This window comes from Phyllobates terribilis, unplaced genomic scaffold (assembly GCF_046119375.1).
Source record: "Phyllobates terribilis strain yellow unplaced genomic scaffold, ASM4611937v1 Scaffold_2__4_contigs__length_985480577, whole genome shotgun sequence".
NCBI classification, from domain to species: Eukaryota; Metazoa; Chordata; class Amphibia; order Anura; family Dendrobatidae; genus Phyllobates; species Phyllobates terribilis.
In genome coordinates this window covers 113,887,187-113,908,902 of record NW_027362762.1, presented here as the reverse complement: position 1 = coordinate 113,908,902, position 21,716 = coordinate 113,887,187, and the positions used below count along the sequence as shown (strand labels likewise).

Sequence of the window (21,716 nt, the reverse complement as noted above, 5' to 3'; positions counted from 1 at the left end):
TGCGTTTTTCTGCCAAGGAGATGCAGAAATGCTCAGGAAAATTTCTGCTTCATTTCTGCATCGTGGGCATTAAGCCTCTTTGCTACTGTAATGAACCAGTGAGTCCCCTTCCCACACCACTTTGATGACGTACTGACACAAGATGAAGTGGAACACCACTTCATAGGTGAAACATCTGACAACTGCATCAATCTCAGGGTCCAGTGGTCAGGATGGCACAGTCATTGCTCTCTGATCCCGCTGTGATTAAAGGTTTGGCATGTGGTGACAGGAGGAGAGTATGTCTGTTTTATTTTACCCCAACCCATTCCCAATAAACAAAAAAATATAATGGTGGAGAAATCCTTTAAGAATTGAGCTCATTAAGTTGCACAATTTGCTACTTTAGGAACTCACAGTATACTTTGTTATTGTTTTTTTTTTACTGGACAACCGCTTTTAATATTCTACCTGTACTTTAGCTGTAAGAGCAGTCTGTCCAGGGTCAAACATCTGCTAGCAAAGATCCTAGGGAACATCACTTCCATGGCAGCCAACTTCCATACAATCCATCGGTAGTGATTGTACACCCATTCTGGACTGATCAGCTTGGGGTCCACTCCTGGGGTGTCACACAAGGCTCTGCAAAAAGCAAAGGGCAATGGTCAGTATGACTATAGTCATACACAGCCCTCACACCAACTGAAACATCTAACCCATACAATAATATGCGCAAAATAATTTTGTAAAAAAAAATAATTTCCTTTCTGATCAAAACATTTAGCTGCCCATCGTCATTGAAGACAGATCCATAAGTATCCGTCATCTCCGAAGGGCATTATTCTAAAGGCACAGAAACAATCCAACACAGAAAACTGTAAAATCAGCATTGGTAAAAAAAAATATAGACAACATATGGAGAGAACATTCCAAGGGATAAAGAGCAAAATAATTGGACTTTATTGGCCCATAACAAATATATGAATATCAGTCATCACCTGTAGAACTCCTCTCTGCCGGCGGTTAGTTTATCAGCGGGTACGAGCCAGCCACCGTCAGCTATTTGCACTCCACCTTCGGAGAGGAAACTTTCTCTTGTGAAATAATCCAGACAGTGAAATTCAAAGCTCCTGGCTTTTTCGCTGTTGATTCCGATATGATTCTTTATAATACCGCACCTGTACAACTGAAACAAGAGGAATATAAGTGTCTGCTTGCCACATTATAAAGCATGTACTACACATGTTCCTGGCTCTAAGCAGCCAGAAATGCACTATTAAATTCAATGCTAATGCCCCCCACCCCACTACATGTCACTGGCTACTGAACAGCCCCTATTGAACAGTCAGACTGGGCGACTTCCATTTATATACTTATGCAAAATTCATAAACTTTCTGCTGTTTCCCATAAAAGAAGAACAATGTAAATAGCTCAACACAACCAATACAACAAGTGGTTTCCCCAAATTGAACACAAATGCCTTGATTCATTTTCGCATTTGCTCCAGTGTTTTGCACCTTTTTTGCACCAAAGGTATCATTCTATTAGCACCTTTTTTAAAGTTTATTTTATATGTGTCCGCCTGTTTGTTTGTTTTTTTTTGATCGCCATAGTGGGCAGGGTTTAGGCTTTCCAGATGTTTCTGCTTGATTCATCATTTGCGATTTTACAAAAAGTCGAAAAATTTGTTCCAAATTTACTCAAGTTTTCCCTCCTTGGAGTGATTTTAAGCAAATCAGTATTTTTTTTTTACAGCATTTTGCAAAACAGAGTCGTATAATGGTTAAAGACAGTGAAAAAGGAGATTTTTGTGTACTCACCATAAAATCTCTTTCTCTTAGCCTCTAATTGGGGGACACAGGACCTTGGGTTATGCTGCTGTCCACTAGGAGGCGACACTATGCTTATCTGAAAAAAGGATAAAGCATGGCTCCTCCCCTGCAGTATACACCCCCGGGCGGCATTAGCCTGCTCCAGTTTTGTGCAAAAGCAGTAGGAGAAAAGTAACATATATAACATAACCATGCCTATAAGAAGGCAACTATGTTGGAACTCAAAGGAAAACCAATATGAGAACTCAACTTAAAGGGCCCTGAAGGGCAACAGGGTGGGTGCTGTGTCCCCCAATTAGAGGCTAAGAGAAAGAGATTTTAAGGTGAGTACACAAAAATCTCCTTTACTCTGTCGCTTCATTGGGGGACACAGGACCTTGGGACATCCTAAAGCAGTCCCTGGGTGGGAAGCAATGGACGAATATTATGTAGACGGTTCCCTAGGATTGGGATACCGCCGCCTGTAAGACACGTCTGCCCAGGCTCGCATCTGCTGAGGACTGGGTATGAACGCTGTAGTGCTTAGTAAACATGCGTAGGCTGGTCCAGGTGGCTGCCTTACACACTTGTTGTGCCGAGGCCTGGTGGCGAATGGCCCAGGAGGCCCCTACCGCACGTGTAGAATGTGCCTTAATACCTGCTGGAAGAGGAGAATTTTTGAGGCGGTAAGCCTCTTGTATGGTGGATTTAATCCACCTGGCAAGGGTAGCCTTAGAGGCTGGAAGACCCTTGCGACCACCTTCCAGAAGGAGGAAAAGAGAATCAGATTTTCTGAAGGGCGCAGTCCTAGACACATAGATACGCAATGCCCTAACAAGGTCAAGCGTATGCAAAGCCTTTTCCACTCTATGAACCGGAGTCGGACAGAGGGACGGTAAGGAAATCTCTTCGTTGAGATGGAAGTTTGACACAACCTTCGGGAGAAAGGATGGAACCGTACGGAGAACTACCTTATTCTGGGAAAAAGTCAGGAATGGCTGTCTACAGGAGAGTGCCGTGAGTTCAGACACTCTACGTAGTGAGGTGATTGCCACGAGGAAAACTACCTTCTGGGATAGAAGACGGAGTGGAACCTCCTTAAGGGGTTCAAAGGGTGCTTCCTGTAGTACTGTGAGCACCAGGTTAAGGTCCCACGTTTCTAGTGGTCGTTTGTAGGGGGGAACCAAACGTGAAACCCCCCTGGAGAAAAGTTCTGACTTGCGGTCTGTGAGCAATGCTCTTTTGAAAAAGTACAGACAGAGCAGATACCTGGCTTTTAAGGGAGGCCAGAGATAGTCTGGCATCCAGGCCCGATTGAAGAAAACCGAGTACCCTAGGTAAGGAGTAGGGTAGTGGGGCTTGTTTACAAGAATCGCACCAGGTAAAGAAGGCTTTCCAGGTACGGTAGTAGATCTTGGCAGAAGTTGGTTTTCGTGCTCTGATCATGGTTGCAATGACATCTGGCGGAAAACCTGCCTGTGTTAGCACCCAGGTTTCAATGGCCACGCCGTCAAATTGAGGGCCTCTAAGTTCTGGTGGTAGAACGGGCCTTGTGACAGAAGATCCGGGCGGTCGGGAAGACGCCAGGGAACGTCTGCAATGAGTCGTACCATGTACGCCTGGGCCAGTCCGGAGCGACTAGGATGGTTGGAACTCCCTCCTGTTTGATCTTTCTCACCACTCTGGGAATCAGAGGGAGAGGCGGAAAAATGTACAGGAGCTGGAACTGGGTCCAGTCCTGAACCAGGGCATCCGCCGCTAGAGCTCTCGGGTCGCGTGTTCTGGCCATGAAGTTGGAGACTTTGGCATTGAGGTGAGACGCCATTAGGTCCACGTCTGGAGTGCCCCAACGATGGCAGATCTGTTGAAAGACTTCGGGATGGAGAGCCCATTCTCCCGAGTCTATTCCTTGCCGGCTGAGGAAGTCTGCTTCCCAGTTGTCTACACCCGGAATGTGGACTGCGGAAATAATAGAGTCCGCTTTCTCTGCCCAGTGGAGAATGTGTGTCACTTCTCGCATCGCTCGGGCACTGCGGGTCCCCCCTTGGTGATTAACATATGCTACGGCCGTGGCATTGTCCGACTGGGAGGCGGCCAGTAAGTGCTGGAGTGCTCTCAACGTCAGGAGAATGGCACGAATTTCCAGGATGTTGATGGGCAAGGTTGCTTTCAATGGAGACCAGTTGCATTGTGCCCTGTGGTGTAGATGTACTGCACCCCAACCTGTCAGGCTTGCGTCGGTGTTCAGGATCTTCCATTGACCTGGGAGAAAGGATTTTCCTTTTGTCAGAGAGGACCGGTTGAGCCACCAGTGAAGGGACTTCCTGTTGGAATTTCCTGTCGAGGGAAGAAGGGTTCCTGTCCCATGACTTGAGAATGTCTAGTTGGAGAGGTCTGAGGTGAAGCTGAGCAAATGGAACCGCTTCTATTGCCGCCACCATCCTGCCAAGGACTCTCATTGCAAACCGGAGAGATCGGGAGGGTCTGTTGAGAAGGGTGCGGACTCCTGAGCGCAGAGGTCGTGCCTTGTCTCTGGGAAGAAGTAGCAGACCCTTGGAGGTATTGAATAGCATTCCCAGAAATGTCAAGGCCTGGGTTGGGGTTGGTGACGACTTTTGTAAGTTGACTAACCAACCTAGGCGACTCAGAGTGTCGATCGTGATTGAGACACTGATCTCGCAGTCCTTGAAGGTGGGAGCCTTGACGAGGAGATCGTCTAGGTATGGAATGACCACTATGCCTCTGGAGTGTAGGACGTGCATGGTGGTTGCCATGACTTTGGTAAACACTCTGGGAGCAGTGGCGAGTCCGAATGGAAGAGCCACGAACTGGTAGTGGTCCTGATTGATTGTGAACCTGAGAAATCTCTGATGAGCAGGCGCAATCGGTATGTGCAAGTATGCATCTTGTATATCTATGGAGGCAAGGTATTCTCCTTTTTCCATGGATGCTATGATGGAACGAAGAGATTCCATTAGAAAGTGACGTACTCTTACATACTTGTTGAGATGTTTGAGATCTAGTAGGGGCCTTGCTCCGCCTCCTTTCTTGGGGACTACAAATAGATTGGAGTAGAACCCCTGAAAGCGCTCGGCTGTTGAGACAGGTATTATGACTCATGCTTGAAGGAGCGAGGAGACTGCCAGGTGAAAAGCCCGCGCCTTTTCTGGCGGCTTTGGGGGGAACAGATATAAGGAATCTGTTTGGTGGGATGGAGGTGAACTCTATTTTGTATCCTGAAGATACTAGCTCCCTGACCCACCTGTCTTGGTTTGGTTACGTTTATTAAAGTTGCGTTTGGGCTTCAGTTGGGGGAGAGAGGTACTCTTACCCCCGGTGGCGTTGGATATCATTGTGTCCAACTTTTCGCCAAACAGTCGACCTCTGAAATATGGAAGCTGTGTGAGAGACTTCTTTGAGGTTGCATCTGCTTTCCATTCACGTAACCAGAGAAAACGTCGAATAGTGACTGCATGTGATAATGCTACTGCTGCGCATCTTGCGGAATCAAGAGCCGCATGAATTAAGTAATCCGCCACAACTGCTATTTGAACGGCTTGTTGAGACAGTTCAGGGGCAGAGGCTTGAGGACTAGTTTGTAAATTTCTAGCCCAAGCTATTAGGCTTTAGATGCCCAAACCGAAGCGAACTCGGGAGCTAGGGAGGCTCCTATGATTTCGTAAGTTGAACGTGCCAAACTTTCTACCTGCCGGTCTGCTGCATCTCTGAGGGTTGAGCTATCTAGCAGTGAAAGAAGTGTCTGTGCTGCCAGCCTGGATACTGGTGGGTCCACTGCTGGAGGATCTGTCCATTCTTTGAAGGTTTCCTGAGAAAAAGGGTATCTTGTTTCCACAAGCTTGCGAGTGGCAAGTTTTTTGTTAGGCTGTAAAAATTGATTTGTAAGAATAGATTTGAATTCTGAGTGATCTAAGAAGAACTTAGCCGGTTTTGGTGGTCCTTCAAATGAAATTTTATCTTGAGGTACATCCGGGGTCGGATCAGAAATGTTCAGTACCCGATGTATGGACGAGATTATGTCCTCAACTAGTGCTGCATTGCTAGTTGGTGATGGGGTTAGAGATTCGTCAGTCTCCTTGTCCGAGTTGGAGTCACAAATGCCTTCTGACTCCTGTGTGTCACTGTTGTGTCTGCTAGGTGAATCAGGCTGGGGTATTTCTCTGGCCGGTGAATGGGTAGGAGAAATATAGTTCCTGTTCCTGTTAGGGGACTGTCTAGATGATTTGGGACTACGGTTTTTGTCTCTGTACAGGGATGACCGTGTGCTGTGTGAAGACGCAGATGAGCGTGACCTGTGGGTACGCTTGCGTCCTGACCCTGACCTGGAAGTGCCTGGGTCAGAGTATGGATGGGAGAGACTTTTCCTTTGTTGTGTAGGATTCATAGAAGAAATATGACTTTGCATAGCCTGAAGCAGTTTGTCAGTCATGTTATCCATGGACGTCATAGATTGTGACATTTGAGTGACCCATTCCGGCATGGCAACAGACTCTGATATGGTAGGGGCTGCTTGGGACTCTGGCACAGTAGTCTGAGTACAATCCTTGCAATGTGGATAGGTGCTGCCGCTGGGAAGAGCATGACTGCAGGCTGTACAGAAAGCGTAGAAGAGGTCCTGCTTGGTTTTCTTAGACTTTGAGCCCGGCATAGTGCACCTGGAGTGGCTATGCAGGGGGCTATCTGTGCAGAGGAGGATATAGAGTATATAGAGCTTCACAGCTGAGGGTTAACTCAGGCTGTGAACTTACCCCACCAATGTGCCCCTGTGATCGCGCCGATATAAACCTGGTCCTGTGCCTCCCCGGAGACCTGGCTGGCCTGTGTCCTGTTTGCAGCGATAATGGCCGCCGTCAGAGTGAAGAAGGGGGGCGTAGCGTTGCAAGGGCGCCAGTTTCCATGGGGATGCGCGCCCTGCAGCACAGCTCCGCCCTTTTTTATGGCGTCGGCTAGCGTCAGAACTGTCTCTGGGGGGCGGAGAGTGGGCGGCGGCTTTGGCTAGGCCAGAGCCGCGGCCTAAATTTAGAATAGTGCCCGAAAAGGGGCAAAGGAAGGAGCCATGCCGGGGGTCTCTTAAGAGAGGCCCTCTTTTCTTCATCTGTAATCCCGTGCTGGAGCGAGGGAAGAGTGAAGGTCTAAAGGTGTGCCTCCTGCTGACACTAAGCAAAAACTGGAGCAGGCAAATGCCGCCCTGGGGTGTATACCACAGGGGAGGAGCCATGCTTTATCTTTTTTTCAGATAAGCATAGTGTCGCCTCCTACTGGACAGCTGCATAACCCAAGGTCCTGTGTCCCCCAATGAGGCGACAGAGTAAAAGGTTTTACTTTGCGCAAAATTCATGGGTTATTTTGATAAATTTTTTCGCAAAAAATGTCAGCAAATAACACAGCATAGATTGTGCTGTGACCCTGCCCATCAACTTCTAATCATTCCATCAAACATGTCACACTTATTAAACCATATTAACAGACTAATAACTAAAGCAGTTCTGTACCTCAGCCGGGGTATATTTTGTCGGTTGCCTTCCTTCTACTGCCGCTACCAGACTAATCCTGTCCGTGGAAGCGGTTTTCTGCCGATATAACGATCCAGGCTGTGGTTTAATCTTCTGTCTTTGTTTCTTCCGTATTCTCATCTCCAGCATATCTCTGGCATAGCAGATATTTGCAACCAAATCAAAGAAATATGTCCCTGAACGAAACACAAGAAAAACAAAATCAGTCCAGTGTTCGCTTTATTAAAAAAAATGACACAATATTGTTAGAATAATTATATTGTGAGAAAGTTCTAGATAATATCTTATCAGTGGGGTTCGGACATCAATCACCCACCGATCAGTTGGTACCACCTCGGGGAGCAGCTGGATGTACACAGTATATGGAGCTGAACACCACCACTGCCGGGTACTGTAAATCAACCACTATGTAAATTAACAGAAGCTGATCTGCAGCGCCCAGCAGCAGCCACTATGCGGTATGACGGAGCGGTGGTGTTCTGCTACGCACACTATTTATATCCAGCCGGCCCCTGGAGCTAATCGGTGGGGGTTCAAGGTATCGGACCACTACCAATATGATACGGATGACCCCTTATGGATTGGTCATCAATATCCTAATAATGGAAAACCTTTTTCATTGTAATTTATCACATTTCATAATAGCAAACCCATTTACTGCAATACCTGATTCATCATTTTGCGCCATCTCAACTTCTATAGAACTTTTACTTCTATCATCTTTAGTAGTGTCCTGATCCTGTCCTGGTGAATTAACCCTCCGGTCACATACAGACACATCAAGGTTCTTCATAAAAGGCGTTACAAATGAGGTAGTAACAGTTCTGGACTTGCTGTTTGGATCAGTACTACAATCTGATGCATAGGGTGTTGAACTGGCTGCTAAAGAGCCTTTGGAGGTGTGTAATTTGGGATGTATCTGGCTCACTGGAGTATCCTTAGATTTCAGGGTTTCTTTTTTTCCTTTTGAGAAGCTGCAGAAATAAAAATGGAGTATAATAATTTGAAATTGTGGATATCTACTCTTGGATCGGTGAAAGTGCCGACATCTCAAAAATCAGGTTATAAATCTAGCAAGTTATCTAGTTATCTTGTTACCTAGCAAGTTATCAAGAGTAATCAGATGAAGAATCGATTCCATTAATTATTAATTGCTCGGCTCTAATAACCAGCCCCAGGAAAGTATGATTAACATCCATCACACAGGCCACGTCTTCACTATGGAAGTCTCGAGCACGACGTTCTGCCTTCCTTGTCGGTCACATGCAATGAAGCCGGGTGTTTTCTCCCCAGCTTCATCAGCGCACTGCACATGCCCAGGTAGGTATTAATGTCACAGGTCCTGGGTTGTAGCAGCGAAGCGGGATTGTTGTCACTAATACCCCGCTGGGCAGGAAACCATACAACCAGCTTCATTGTGCATGACCAGGAAGGCAGAACGTCTCGCTCACATACGATAGGTTGCTGAGCCCTGATGGTGACGTCGCCTGTGTGGTGGATGTTAATCAAGTGAATACATGATCCAAGACGGGACTAGTCTGGGGTAATAGACGACCCACCGGACTAGTCCTGGCTAATTTGCATATTGCAAACCAGATTTAGAACTTGATTTTTCAGACTTCGAAATAAGTATGTGCCTGAGCAGGGGCCAGAGAGTAAGCGGATTTTATTACATTTATTTATAGTAAGCCAATGGGGTTAAAAAAAATATTGCTAGAGAACCCATTTAAAAATACTATGTATGGGATATTATTTTTTTAAAAAATCAAGCATTGTACCAAAAGAAAAGCAGCAAGCGTTACCAACTCTTAACTATATGTAGATCACGAAGAATACACTTACCTGGCAGGATTAGTTAATAACGGTTGTAGGGAAACCTTGTAGAAATACTTTCTTCTGTCCTTTAGATTCTCTATAAGGAGAACAGGAGTTTGATTAAAAAAAAATCACAAATAAAGAAAAGAGAAATAAGAAACATGAAATAACCCAAAAACATCAGACAAGTAAACATTTGCAGCTTTTTATGTGAATAAAAGATTAGCAATGATTATTTCTAAAGAACAATTCTAAAAATTAGCGTTTTTTTTTTTTTTTCAAAACCTACAGCAAAAAAGGGAAAAAAATGTGTTGACGTTATTTAACAAATAAAAAAAGTTAAAAAAAAACACAGCAAACTCAAAAATAAATAAATAAATAACTTGCATGTAACATCTGACTCAGTGGGGTCTCTCCCTTCCTGAACTGGATAAAAACTAACAAAACGCAAAATATAAAAGATCGCGAAATCAAATGGTAAACTAATAGATGAAGATTGTCTCATCATACATTGGTGGCATTTAGACTAGAGTTGCCAAAAATAACAGATTGGCCATTATGACTCCTGCTTATTACTTAACTGAAGTGGTAGCAGCTATGGGAAAGCATCATGCCGATGGCTTCTCTTACTTTGTGCGGCTAAGAGTCAGCCAGTGACTATAAAAGCTAAACCATGCTGCCTCAAGAGAAAGGCAAAGCTATTCTAACAATCCAACCACTAACCCCGATAGGCCAGGCATTGGTATGGCTATGGAAAGCATCATTTAACAATATAAAACAAGAAAAAAACCTGCCATAAGGTCCGCTTGTAAGAGGCCGCAAAGCTGATTTGGACTCATTCGCTAACGATCTGTCAAACTCAGGTAAAAGTTGTCTTTTGATTGGTGGTTCTCCTGTATGTAAAAATATTACAAATATGTTAACAGTTACCGTACCAATCCCATATACCGGTATTTTGCGAATTATAAGACGCACCCCAAATTTTGAGGACGAAAATAGGAGAAAAATGTTTTGTAATAAACTGGTGCATGTTATAATCAGCTTACCTGGGGGGGGCAGAGGCGTTGGTGGAGCGGGGTACCAGGTGGCAGAGTCGCTGCTGGTGGAGGCAGGACGGGGTGTTCGGAGGTAGGAGATGGCTGCGGGTCCCATGCTGGTAGGATGAGGTTATTCGGTGGTGCGAGGCCTCCGCCGACATTTTGTGAAAGCTGGAGCCCCGCATCTTCCATACTCTTCTATGCGGTGGACCCTGGGAAAATGGCCGCCGGAGGCGGAGCGTGCGCAGATTGAGATCTTGGCATCGGGAACTCGTCTTCTGATCTCAATCTCAGCATGCACCGCCTCTAGCGGCCATTATCCCAGGGTCCACCGCATAGAAAAGTATAGAAGGTGCGGGGCTCTGGTTTTCACAAAATGTCGGCGGAGCCCCCGCACCACTGAATACCTCATCCTACCAGCATGGGGCCTGCAGCCATCTCCCGACTCCTGCCTCCATCAGAAGCTTCCGGCAGCAGCGACCCTGAGACCCCGCTGCACCGCAGCAGGTAAGCTCCACCGCTCAATTCGGATTATAAGACACACCCCCATTTTCCCTCCCAAACAATAGTTCTTAAGCCTCATTCAGACAACAGTATTTTTTGACACATGAAAAATCAGACTGTCATCCGTTTTTCACTGATGCGAAAAAAAAAAAAAAGTTTCTCCATCTTCTGCTATCTTTTAATCTGTGAAAAAAGGTCAGCTCATAGATACTGTTCGATTTTTTTTTTTTACGAACCCATAGACTTATTTCTGAATTTGATCCGACACTAGAATTAATATCAGACATGTCTCGGCAATTTTGCAAAGACCACTCGGTCTGTAAAAAAATCACGACCATGTGAACAATCCCATAGGTATGAATGCCATCCATGAAAAAATGGATAGCAGTCGTACGTGAAAAACAGATGTGTGATTGAGCCCTTAATGACATTGGCTAAGTTTGGGGTCGTTTTCGTGCCATAGAATAAATTTGGAGCCAATCAGACGCCTCCCTGATTGTATTGAATGATGGAGGTATCGGATCTCAACATCGCGTCTGTGTGGGATTACAGGAAGAGAAGAGAATGAAGGATATGTGCGAGCCTAAATCCATAGATGTTTAGAACAACCTTCCTGCTGAGATCTTTCAAAAACTTTGCAGTAGTGTACCTTAAAGTGGTATTCCCATCTCCAATATCCTATCGCATTATGTAGTAGGTGTAATAATATTAGCAAATACCTCCAATTAGAAATGTACAGTCATGGCCAAAAGTTTTGAGAATGACACCAAAATTATATTTTCACATGATCTGCTGGCCTCTGGTTTTTATTAGTGTTTGTCTGATGTTTATATCACATACAGAAATATAATTGCAATCATATTATGAGTACCAATAGGTTATATTGACAGTTAGAATGAGTTAATGCAGCAAGTCAATATTTGCAGTGTTGCCCCTTCTTCTTCAAGACCTCTGTAATTCTCCCTGGCATGCTCTCAATCAACTTTTGGACCAAATCCTGACTGATAGCAGTCCATTCTTGCATAATCAATGCTTGCATTTTGCCAGAATTTGTTGGTTTTTGTTTGTCCACCCATCTCTTGATGATTGACCACAAGTTCACAATGGGATTAAGATCTGGGGAGTTTCCAGGCCATGGACCCAAAATCTCTATGTTTTGTTCCATGAGCCATTTAGTTATCACCTTTGCTTTATGGCAAGGTGCTCCATCATGCTGGAAAAGGCATTGTTGGGCGCCAAACTGCTCTTGGACGGTTGGGAGAAGTTGCTCTTGGAGGACATTCTGGTACCATTCTTTATTCATGGCTGTGTTTTTAGGCAAGACTGTGAGTGAGCCGATTCCCTTGGCTGAGAAGCAACCCCACACATGAATGGTTTCAGGATGCTTTACAGTTGGCATGAGACAAGACTGGTGGTAGCGCTCACCTCTTCTTCTCCGAATAAGCTGTTTTCCAGATGTCCCAAACAATCGAAAAGGGGATTCATCAGAGAAAATGACTTTGCCCCAGTCCTCAGCAGTCCACTCCCTGTACCTTTTGCAGAATATCAGTCGGTCCCTGATGTTTTTTCTGGAGAGAAGTGGCTTCTTTGCTGCCCTCCTTGAAACCAGCCCTTGCTCAAAGAGTCTCCGCCTCACAGTGCGTGCAGAAGCACTCACACCAGCCTGCTGCCATTCCTGAGCAAGCTCGGCACTGCTGGTAGTCCGAACCCACAGCTGAAACCGTTAAGATATGGTCCTGGCGCTTGCTGGTCTTTCTTGGGCGCCCTGGAGCCTTTTTGACAACAATGGAAGCTCTCTCCTTGAAGTTCTTGATGATGCGATAGATTGTTGACTGAGGTGCAATCTTTGTAGCTGCGATACTCTTCCCTGTTAGGCCATTTTTGTGCAGTGCAATGATGGCTGCACGTGTTTCTTTAGAGATAACCATGGTTAACTGAAGAGAAACAATGATACCAAGAACCAGCCTCTTTTTAAAGTGTCCAGTGATGTCATTCTTACTTAATCATGACTGATTGATCGCCAGCCCTGTCCTCATCAACACCCACACCTGTGTTAATGGATCAATCACTAAAACGATGTTAGCTGCTCCTTTTAAATCAGGACTGCAATGATGTTGAAATGTGTTTTGGGGGTTAAAGTTCATTTTCTGGGCAAATATTGACTTTGCAAGTACAGTAATTGCTGTTAAGCTGATCACTCTTTGACATTCAGGAGTATATGCAAATTGCCATTACAAAAAATGAAGCAGTAAACTTTGGAAAAATTACTATTTGTCTCATTCTCAATACTTTTGGCCATGACTGTAGTATAGTTCTTCTTATTCGCTATATCTCTTTCCTCATGTGCAGGCATTGCAGGACCTTAGGTATCCATGGTTAGACCACTGATATACACTGACAGTTTGCTGGTGGTCATAACCATGGATACCCAAGGTCCTGCAATGCCTGCACATGAGGAAAGATAGCGAATCAGAAGAACTATGCTGAATTTTTCTAATTGGAGGTATTTGCTAATATTATTATTACATCTACTATATATTGGGATAGGATCTTGGAGATGGGAATACTCCTTTAAGCTAATGCTGTTTTGAAGGCAAAGGGCGGTCACACCAAAGGAGGATATTTGTACTTACCGTAAAATCTCTCTCGTAGCCTTCATGGAGCACACAATTTATTTAATCTAAATTTTGCTTTTCTTCATTCATTTTGCATTTTATTAATAAAAAACTTAACACATCTATATTCTAAAGCATTCTTACAGCATTTTTTTCCCACGCTTTAAACTTTTTCACAGCAATATCCATTACCCTCAAAAACATTAATAAACAAAAACAACGTACTAATCTACAACATGTTTTATATTTCTTACGTCTTCTATTTTTTCTTGAGTCCTAGTAGGTGGGCAGACATGGTCTACTCCTCGGAGGAAAAAGGCAATTGAGAGCCTTTAGCTAATGCAAACACAAGAACCCATGTAACTTCAGCTAAACTGCATGAGACATTAGGTCTAGGACCGCAGTTGCGTTTTAGTGTCCTGTCCCCTTTTTCGTTTCCTTCCCTTCTTCTAAGAGCCATAACTTATTTTACTGTCAGCTTAGCTGTATGGGGGCTTGTTTTTTTGAGGTACTAGTTTTTAGGTTTGTATACCTCTATTCATTTCACTATATAATGCACTGGAAAATGGAAACAAAATTCAAGTGTAGTGGAATGGTGAAGAAAAAAAAAAAGAATTCTGCTATTGTCTTGAGTATTTTATTATTTGTGTCAAGAAAAAAAAAGAAAATCAGCATTTATTAAAAAAATATATAAAATGTAATTTGTGTTGCCATTGTCGGAGACCTGTAACGTTTTCATTTTTCCAGCAATGGAGCTATATGATGACTTATAAACCGAAAAACTGACCAGCACATCCAAAGAAGTGTGTACAGGTGCCAGCCTTGACAACAATTCTAAGAGAAAATATAGCTGCTGTCACGGGTGTGTCAGGTTTAATAGACAGTCGCCCTGGATCTAGCTGTACAAGGTCGCTTGACATTACAGACGCCTTCTTAATCCTTCTTCCTTTTGGATCCATCGGCGACCTCCCTCTTGCTGCTGATTGACACACCCTTACCTGTAAGTTAAAAACACTGTTTGCTCCAGGGAATCGCCGGTGATACTTCTATGTACAGGCTTGAAGCACTAGCAGTCAGCTAGCTTCTTCTCTGGTGCCCTTGGGGGGAATCTTGTTACTACTCTGGTGTCTGCTCAAGCTAAGTTTATCCCCTTTGTTTGTCTACCTTGTTGTCTTTAGTTTGTAGTGGAGTCTGACCAGTGCTCAACCCTTCCCCCTCTATCTAGGGCCAAGATCTAGGGACATCCAGGGCTTCGGTTCCTGCTGGGCAATAAGTGTGGAACCTATACAGGGACGGCAGGGTAATATTAGATCGGCCTAGGGGTCTCTACTCCCCCTTTCCCTAGTGTTTGGGTGTCCTCCCTCCTTTTCTCTTTGTGTTGCACTTAAGTCTTTCGCACACCTTGCGTGACAGCTGCACTCTGAATGCTAAGAATAATAGATTTAGAAAATTGGAACTACATTACTGTCATAGAAAAAAGGCAAATGCTACATTATATATACATATGGAATATTAGAAAAATGGTACTGCAATATTGCTATAGAAAATTTTCAGTAAAAAGAAGGTACTTAGCGCATAAATTGGCCAATATATGTAATTTTTCTATAGCAATATTGCAGTTCCATTTTTTACAATATTCTATATGTACACAATGTAGCGTTTACTTATTTTCTATGACAGTAATGCAGTTCCAATTTTCTAAATCTATTATTCTTAGCATTTCAGAGTGCAGATATATTTTCTCTTATATGATGACTTACGGTATGTTTTGAGTGAAAAGCTGATGTTTTGTATTCATATCATATTGGGTTACATACAATGTTTTGACAAATTTTCATAGCATCTTTTGCCAGAGGTGTTGGAAAAAAAAAATAAAATAAAAATCGCAATTCTGGAGTTTTTTTTCTTTTTAAATTAACCTTATAGTAATTAAATTTAAATAAATGGTTAATTTTACATTTTGATGAATTAGACTTTTTATAGTTGCAGCAATACTAAATATGCTTTTTTCTTTTTAATTTTGAAGAAAGGGATGATTCGAATTTTCATATCTTTGTAACTATTTTTTCCCCTTGGAGGACTTCATCCTGCAATCGTCTGTTTTCTTGGTCTATAAACCACAATTCCACAGGATTGTGGCATATGGCTAAAATCGTAGTCTCTTATCAAGTGGGGTGGAGGGCAGGCTGATGCTGGTATCCTGTGTGTGACACTTCTATTTTTTCTCCGAATATCTTACTAACACTAAGAAATTAGTGACAGAAAACTCCTTTAATATTTTTTGGCTTTAAAAATATGAAGATCACCAATTACAGTAGAGCTCTCAATCCTTGGATATACCCAAACTGTACACGGAAGCCGAACACAAAACACAAGTCTAGTCCATTCATAAAAAGCACACAGTGTTTTAACCAAGAACTGTAAACTTACAAGCATAAAAATAAATCAAGTAAATATTAGTCAAAAGTATAAAACCCACAAAACACATACCACGTTGCGTGCCATCATCGGAACGTAACCTTTTTCCATTTCTAATATTTGGCAGCTTATCTGAACATGGAGGTAAACCATCTGTGAGATCTTCATCATCCATGAATGCTTTTGCACTTTCTGCTGCTTCGATCTCGAAATCATTTTCAGGAGTGTGAGATGACGTAATGTACAAATTAGTTGTCTCCGCACCATAGAAAGGAGTGGAGTGTGTTACAAATCTCGGCAGTGGACGTCTACTGATAGAAGACGTAGATGGAGTAATTTTACTTCCTCCGTTGCCTTCAGCAGTGTTCTTCTGTAAGTTGTCAGGCTTGGTGACAGAGTCTTTTAAATGTTTGTTCAGTAATGGATTAAGCGTTTTCATTCTTCTTCTAGGCTCATTTCCATGAGGAAAATCTAATTTTTCATTAGTATTACATTCTTCAAAAAAGCCTTTCACTCTCTGCAGTGCTTCCTCGGAAATACACACTTGCCTCCCCCTAGCAGAACTAAATCCAAAGAAACTTTTTGCAGGCACTTTAGGGGAATATTTCATTTCTGCCGCTTCAGGCACTATATTATAGTCTCTTACTGATTCTTTTTCTGCAGTTGCTGATTTAGGATTAAAGTGGATATCTACAGAAGTATCATGCTGCGATAAGCAGCCATTATCTACTTCAGAAAAGATTTCTCGTGCTCTCTTTAATGACTCCTCTGACACTGTTACAGATTTACCACCAGCTGTGCTAAAACATGGCATCTTGGGTACAGAACCATCTTCTATCACTAGCTCTGTGCTGTCAGTTCTGGTCTTTCTTTCAAAAAAAATGTTGCTAGTTTTCCCTGTCATAGACGATCTCTTATTGATTTGACACAAGTCAACCGCAGAGAAGCCTCCACGTTTTTCATGTTGGTTTCTTTTCATTGTTGCAGTACTTTGTGAACTTCCTACAACATCTAGTGGATTAGTATCAACAAAAAGCAGTTTTGCCTTTTGGAGAGAGTCGTGAGACACTGTCACAGTTTTTCCACTTGCTGTGTTGAAAGCAATGGGTGGGAGAGCCACAACTGAGGAATTTACTTGCATCATAGGACTATGTAGGATATCAAAATTTCTATTGGTTATTAGAGCACCAGTTGGGATACTTTCATGGAGTGACTGATTATCTACCACTCCATCGTTTTGGAGTGACCGATGTTCTTCCACACCATCATTTAGATGAGACAGATGTTCTTCCACACCATCATTTGGGAGTGACTGATGATTATCTACCACTCGATCGTTTGGGAGTGACCGATGTTGTTCCACACCATCATTTGGGAGTGACTGATCTACCACTTCATCACTTAAGTCAGCAAACATCTGTCTAGCTTTTTGTAAAGCTTTATTTGATAAATGAACTTGATTGCCACTTGCTGTGCTAAAAAATGGCATCTTTCCGCAGGTCGTCTCTTGGTGAAGAGAACACACGCTTTTATCCACTCCTTTCGCTAAAACCTTTCCAAAAGCATCCTTACCACATTGATTCAGATATGGTTTTAGATTATTACCTTCTGTTGCATGGGATGGAAGTTTTTGGGCGTCTACATTTTTAGTCAAAGTTTTCTCGGGCTTTAATGTAAGTCCTGCTACAGTCTCATCAATTTCTGCAAACATCTGTCTTGCTTTCTGGAGGGAACTTTGAGACACTGCCACAGTTTTACCTCTCGCTGTACTAAAACCTAATGGAGGCAAGCAGGATTTGGTATTTTTTATTTCAGTTTGGTTGATTATATTGCCAAGTTTGTCCTGATAGGACAAGAGGCGGTCATCTATACTTGTAAACATTTCTTGAGTTTTCTTCATCAAGTCATCAGACAGCTGAACAGATTTCCCATCAGTGGTGCTAAGAGATATTATATTGGGGTTTTCACCTTCACTCAAAATCTTATTAGACATTCCTCTGTTGGAGACATTATCTACAGTTGTTATATTTGCCGATACTTCAGAGCCCTCTCGGGCTGAAATCTGGTGAACCAAAGGTATAATTTCTCCAGCCTGTGTTACACAGGGGTTCATTCTGTGATCCAGAGCATCCGAGACACCATAAATCTTGACGACTTTAGAATTACTCACACTGGATGTATTTCTTTGTCTCACATCTGAATCATAAGGTTCTTCAATATCTGCAAATATTTCTTGAGCTTTCTGTAGAAATCTATGAGAGACATTTATCATTTTACCACTTGCAGAGCTAAAACCTTGTTGGGGAAAGTGAGCAGTGGATTCCTTTACTAGAAAAGATTTGTTCTGTAAGTCAAGAAAACTATCAGGATTTACTGCAGAATCCAGCGAGACATTTCCAGTTGTTTGCTGCTCTGCCACCTGAATATCATCTACTTCTGAGAATGTTTTGTGAACCTGTTTTAGATTCTCCTCAGAAAAATGAACACGTTTACCACTTGCAGTGCCAAAAGGGGACATCGTTGATGTTGCATTATTTTGCTTCAGACACAACTCCTTATTCACCTTTGTTACCAAATGCAATGTCTTCTTTGGTTTTGGAGAAGGACCAGTAGAAAAACTTTTGGGTGCTTTACTGAAAGCGTCTGGCGGCTGGTCATACTTTGGCCCAAGTATTTCCTTCCCTTCAAAAATGGTACTAGCCTGATTAACATTGGTTTCAAATAAGAAATTTGAGGGTTCTTGCACTTCGCCTGTTCTCCTGTGATCCTCACATAGGTCAGTATCCAATATATCATTAAACATAGTTCTTGCTTTATCTAAGGAAGCTTTATTAATATTAATCAGCTTTCCTTTTCCAGTAGCAAACCCAACCGGCATTGTAGGCAATCGTGAAAGTGAAGAATAGTTTTGATTGCTGTTAGATACATGGTCATAATTGTGCACAGACTCTGCTTCTGGTTGTAACTTGGGGGCAATTTTTTCATCAACCTTACACTTTTTTTCCTGCTCATCAGTCAGTCCTGAAGAGCAATTCTCTTTGGTCTGTGCATGGGATGGTACAACGGTAGACTGTGTAATATCTGGTGCCATATTAACAGACTGTACAGCAGGACTATTATAATCGGTAATGGGAAAAGTTTGGTGATTAGATACTTGGTTTATGGTATTTTTTTCTTTTCGCTTTTCTTCCAAATCACTAAACATCTCAATCGCTTTGATTAAATCCTCATCAGTAATGTTACCAGATTTACAACTTGCCAGTTCACCCACAGGTCCATCCCTATGTTTTAGGAACGAGTCTTGAAAAGATATATTATCTATGTCACAAACATTTGTCTCGGCGACACTTTTACTTTCAGATTCTGAAGTTATGATGACAGCATTGTTTTTTGCATTTCCTTCTCCGGTAGAAAAGCTATCATTGAAGTCCACATCTGTCCAGACATCTGATGTATTAAGCTTCTGAGAATCACTAAAGCTTTTTGCATTTTGCAGGTTTTCATTATCTAGTCCAAGTAGATTTATTTTCTTAACCTGGGTAAAATCAAACTGACTGCCCGCATTCTCTAAAATAGAAGAAAGCTCATTGATTTCAGCTTTTTGGCTTTCCGTAAAGATGTCATGTAAATGAGAGTTGACTCCACTGGATAAACCATGCAAGATTCTTGAGCACATCTTTGTAGGAGTAGAGTCCACTATCCGTACTGGATATTCCTTCAGGCTCTCATTGCCTTTTACCGACCTATCTAAAGTGGGCTTTTTACACAGATTTGAGTTAATGCGCGTTTTGTTTTCCTGTTGTGATATCTCATCCAAAGTCCTTGTGGAATTAGGTTTGATATTACTAGACACTTCATCTTGTTCAGACCGTATGTTAGAGGACATATACATTTTGTGCCTTTTGCTTTGGTTTTGAAAGATTACTGCTTCAATATCCTGGAATATCATACTCCCTTTGACTATTTCACCATCTGTGACTAGGATTTCCTTACGTGACGCTGTCTGGAATCCCTTGTGTGTCAGAGTAGCATCAGATTTAGCCATCATAATTAAAGAGTTTTTGTCTTCGATTACCATTTTAGTAGGATTTAAAATGGGCAGAGAATCATTTTCCTTGAACAGAAGTTCTCCTTTTCTAAGGTTTTCTTCTGAAATGTGTATTTTGTTATTAGATGCAGTTTTAAAGCCTTCGAAACTTTTCTTATTCGTGCTTACAAGTAAATCGCTGCAGGTTCTCTTAATGGTTTCAGACTCTGCTTTTGCAGGGAGTAGATTAGTAGAAATAGTCTCACAGTTGCTCCTTGTGACAAAAGGATTCTCTTGTGAATAATCATCTCTATCTAGACCACTCGTCACAGAGTTCATGACTTTGGTCCGGCTGTGATCCATCACTGCTTCAGAGTGATGCAATACCCCATCTTCCACCTGGGAGGCGCTCTCTGATTCTGCCCCTTGAAGCTCGGTTTTATCACCTCTACTCAAGGACATGACTCTTCTATTTAGGTTCGATTTTACCACTGAGGTTGCTGTTGGATGTGTCTTCAACTTATTCATCAAAGTTTCTTCTATTTCTTGGATATCTATGCAGTTTTCTTTAAAGTCATCATCATCTTCCTTTATAACCGGCTTTACTTCTGATGGGTTATTTGCCGATTCAGAATTTCTCAAAGTCAATGATCCTAAGGAGAAAAATAATACAAGGTCATATTAAATATATGATATATAAAAAAAAAGTTACATTTGATAAAACGCTATAGCTTTTTTATATATTCAGATGTAATTGTAACAGTAATATGCTAGTAAATTATATAAAATTTCCGATAGGAGATATAAAATGATAGATCAGTGGTGGTCTGGCTGATGACCATTAAAATGAGTGATTCTTGTCTCTCATTACATGTGAGCGTGCCAGCCATGATAGTGGGAAAAATTTCAAAGGACATGGACACATTGGGAGGAATTCTTTATATGCATTTAAAGAGCTTGCAACTCTTATCTGTCTTCTTCTGGGATCTTACTAAACCGATTTATAAAATCGCATGAAAGTTCAGCTCCACTTTAATGGGTTTGTGGTCATGAATCCAAACAGTTGGAGCTCAGAAAAAGACATTATGCTAGCTTCACACACAATACAGTGCTTTTCACTAAGTGCTGCATCGGGGTTTCCATTGCAATTCCAGAAAAACAGTATTTTATCGGAAACCCTGGCAGAGTCTGAACGGAGGAGCAATTCACTATTATGAGGCTGAAGGAGTCCTTTTGGACAATATCTGGCCTTCAACCATCCTGGCAGCGTTCTTTTTACAGACATTCATAAAAACTTCCAGCTGAATCCTGTTTTTTTGAGGATGAAAATGAAAACCCCGAAGTTGTGCTCAGCGGACAGCACTGTACATACGGAAACCTGACCTAAAGAGTTATAAACGCTAGTCAGAATTATCCAACTGATGTAAAGAAAAATAGGTAAAACTTGTCTATTTTCATGTTACATTTTTTTTTTTACTACCACAAAAGATTGCTAGAACTATTTTAAATAGTTTCCCTTCCCATAGAAATGATTTTTTATATATTGGACACTTTTTTTTTTTTTCGACAGGGGCAGGGCTAGAAAGAATGATTCAGACTTGCAGTTAGTTTTTTTTTTTTTTGCTTAATGTATTTTGCTCACTCTGACCCCACCCATAAAAGGTCTTTGGGGGGGGCAACATGTATAATAATTAGTGTTGAGCATTCCGATACTTTTAGAACATTGAATACCGGAATCGGAAGTTCCCATAATGCCTGCGCTCTGCAGGGTCTCTGAAGGATGACAAGCTGGATGGCAGAGCTCAGCTTACTGTACTTGTCATTTAGTGTAAAGGATTTATTTAAAAAAATAATAGTGTTTTCATGCACCGTCTCTTTAAAAAAGCCGGCCGGCAATTCAGCATCTGTACCCGACAATTTAGAACAGAAAGAATAGAGCATCACACATAGATTAGATAGATAGAAACATGTCAGTCAC

General features: G+C 42.2%; 1 protein-coding gene across 2 annotated transcripts in view; it reads right to left on the bottom strand.

Moving 5' to 3' along the window:
- The window catches only part of BRCA2 (BRCA2 DNA repair associated), a 90,223-nt gene that overhangs the window by 46,561 nt on the left and 21,946 nt on the right, over nucleotides 1-21,716 (bottom strand). For both annotated transcript variants that reach the window (XM_073662511.1, XM_073662512.1), the window contains exons 10-16: nucleotides 15,784-20,391; nucleotides 9,932-10,030; nucleotides 9,165-9,234; nucleotides 7,989-8,296; nucleotides 7,302-7,498; nucleotides 978-1,165; nucleotides 451-621 (exon numbers count right to left, since the gene is read on the bottom strand). In XM_073662511.1, the coding sequence (XP_073518612.1) occupies nucleotides 451-621; nucleotides 978-1,165; nucleotides 7,302-7,498; nucleotides 7,989-8,296; nucleotides 9,165-9,234; nucleotides 9,932-10,030; nucleotides 15,784-20,391 (5,641 nt within the window). The remainder of the gene's footprint in view (nucleotides 1-450; nucleotides 622-977; nucleotides 1,166-7,301; nucleotides 7,499-7,988; nucleotides 8,297-9,164; nucleotides 9,235-9,931; nucleotides 10,031-15,783; nucleotides 20,392-21,716) is intronic.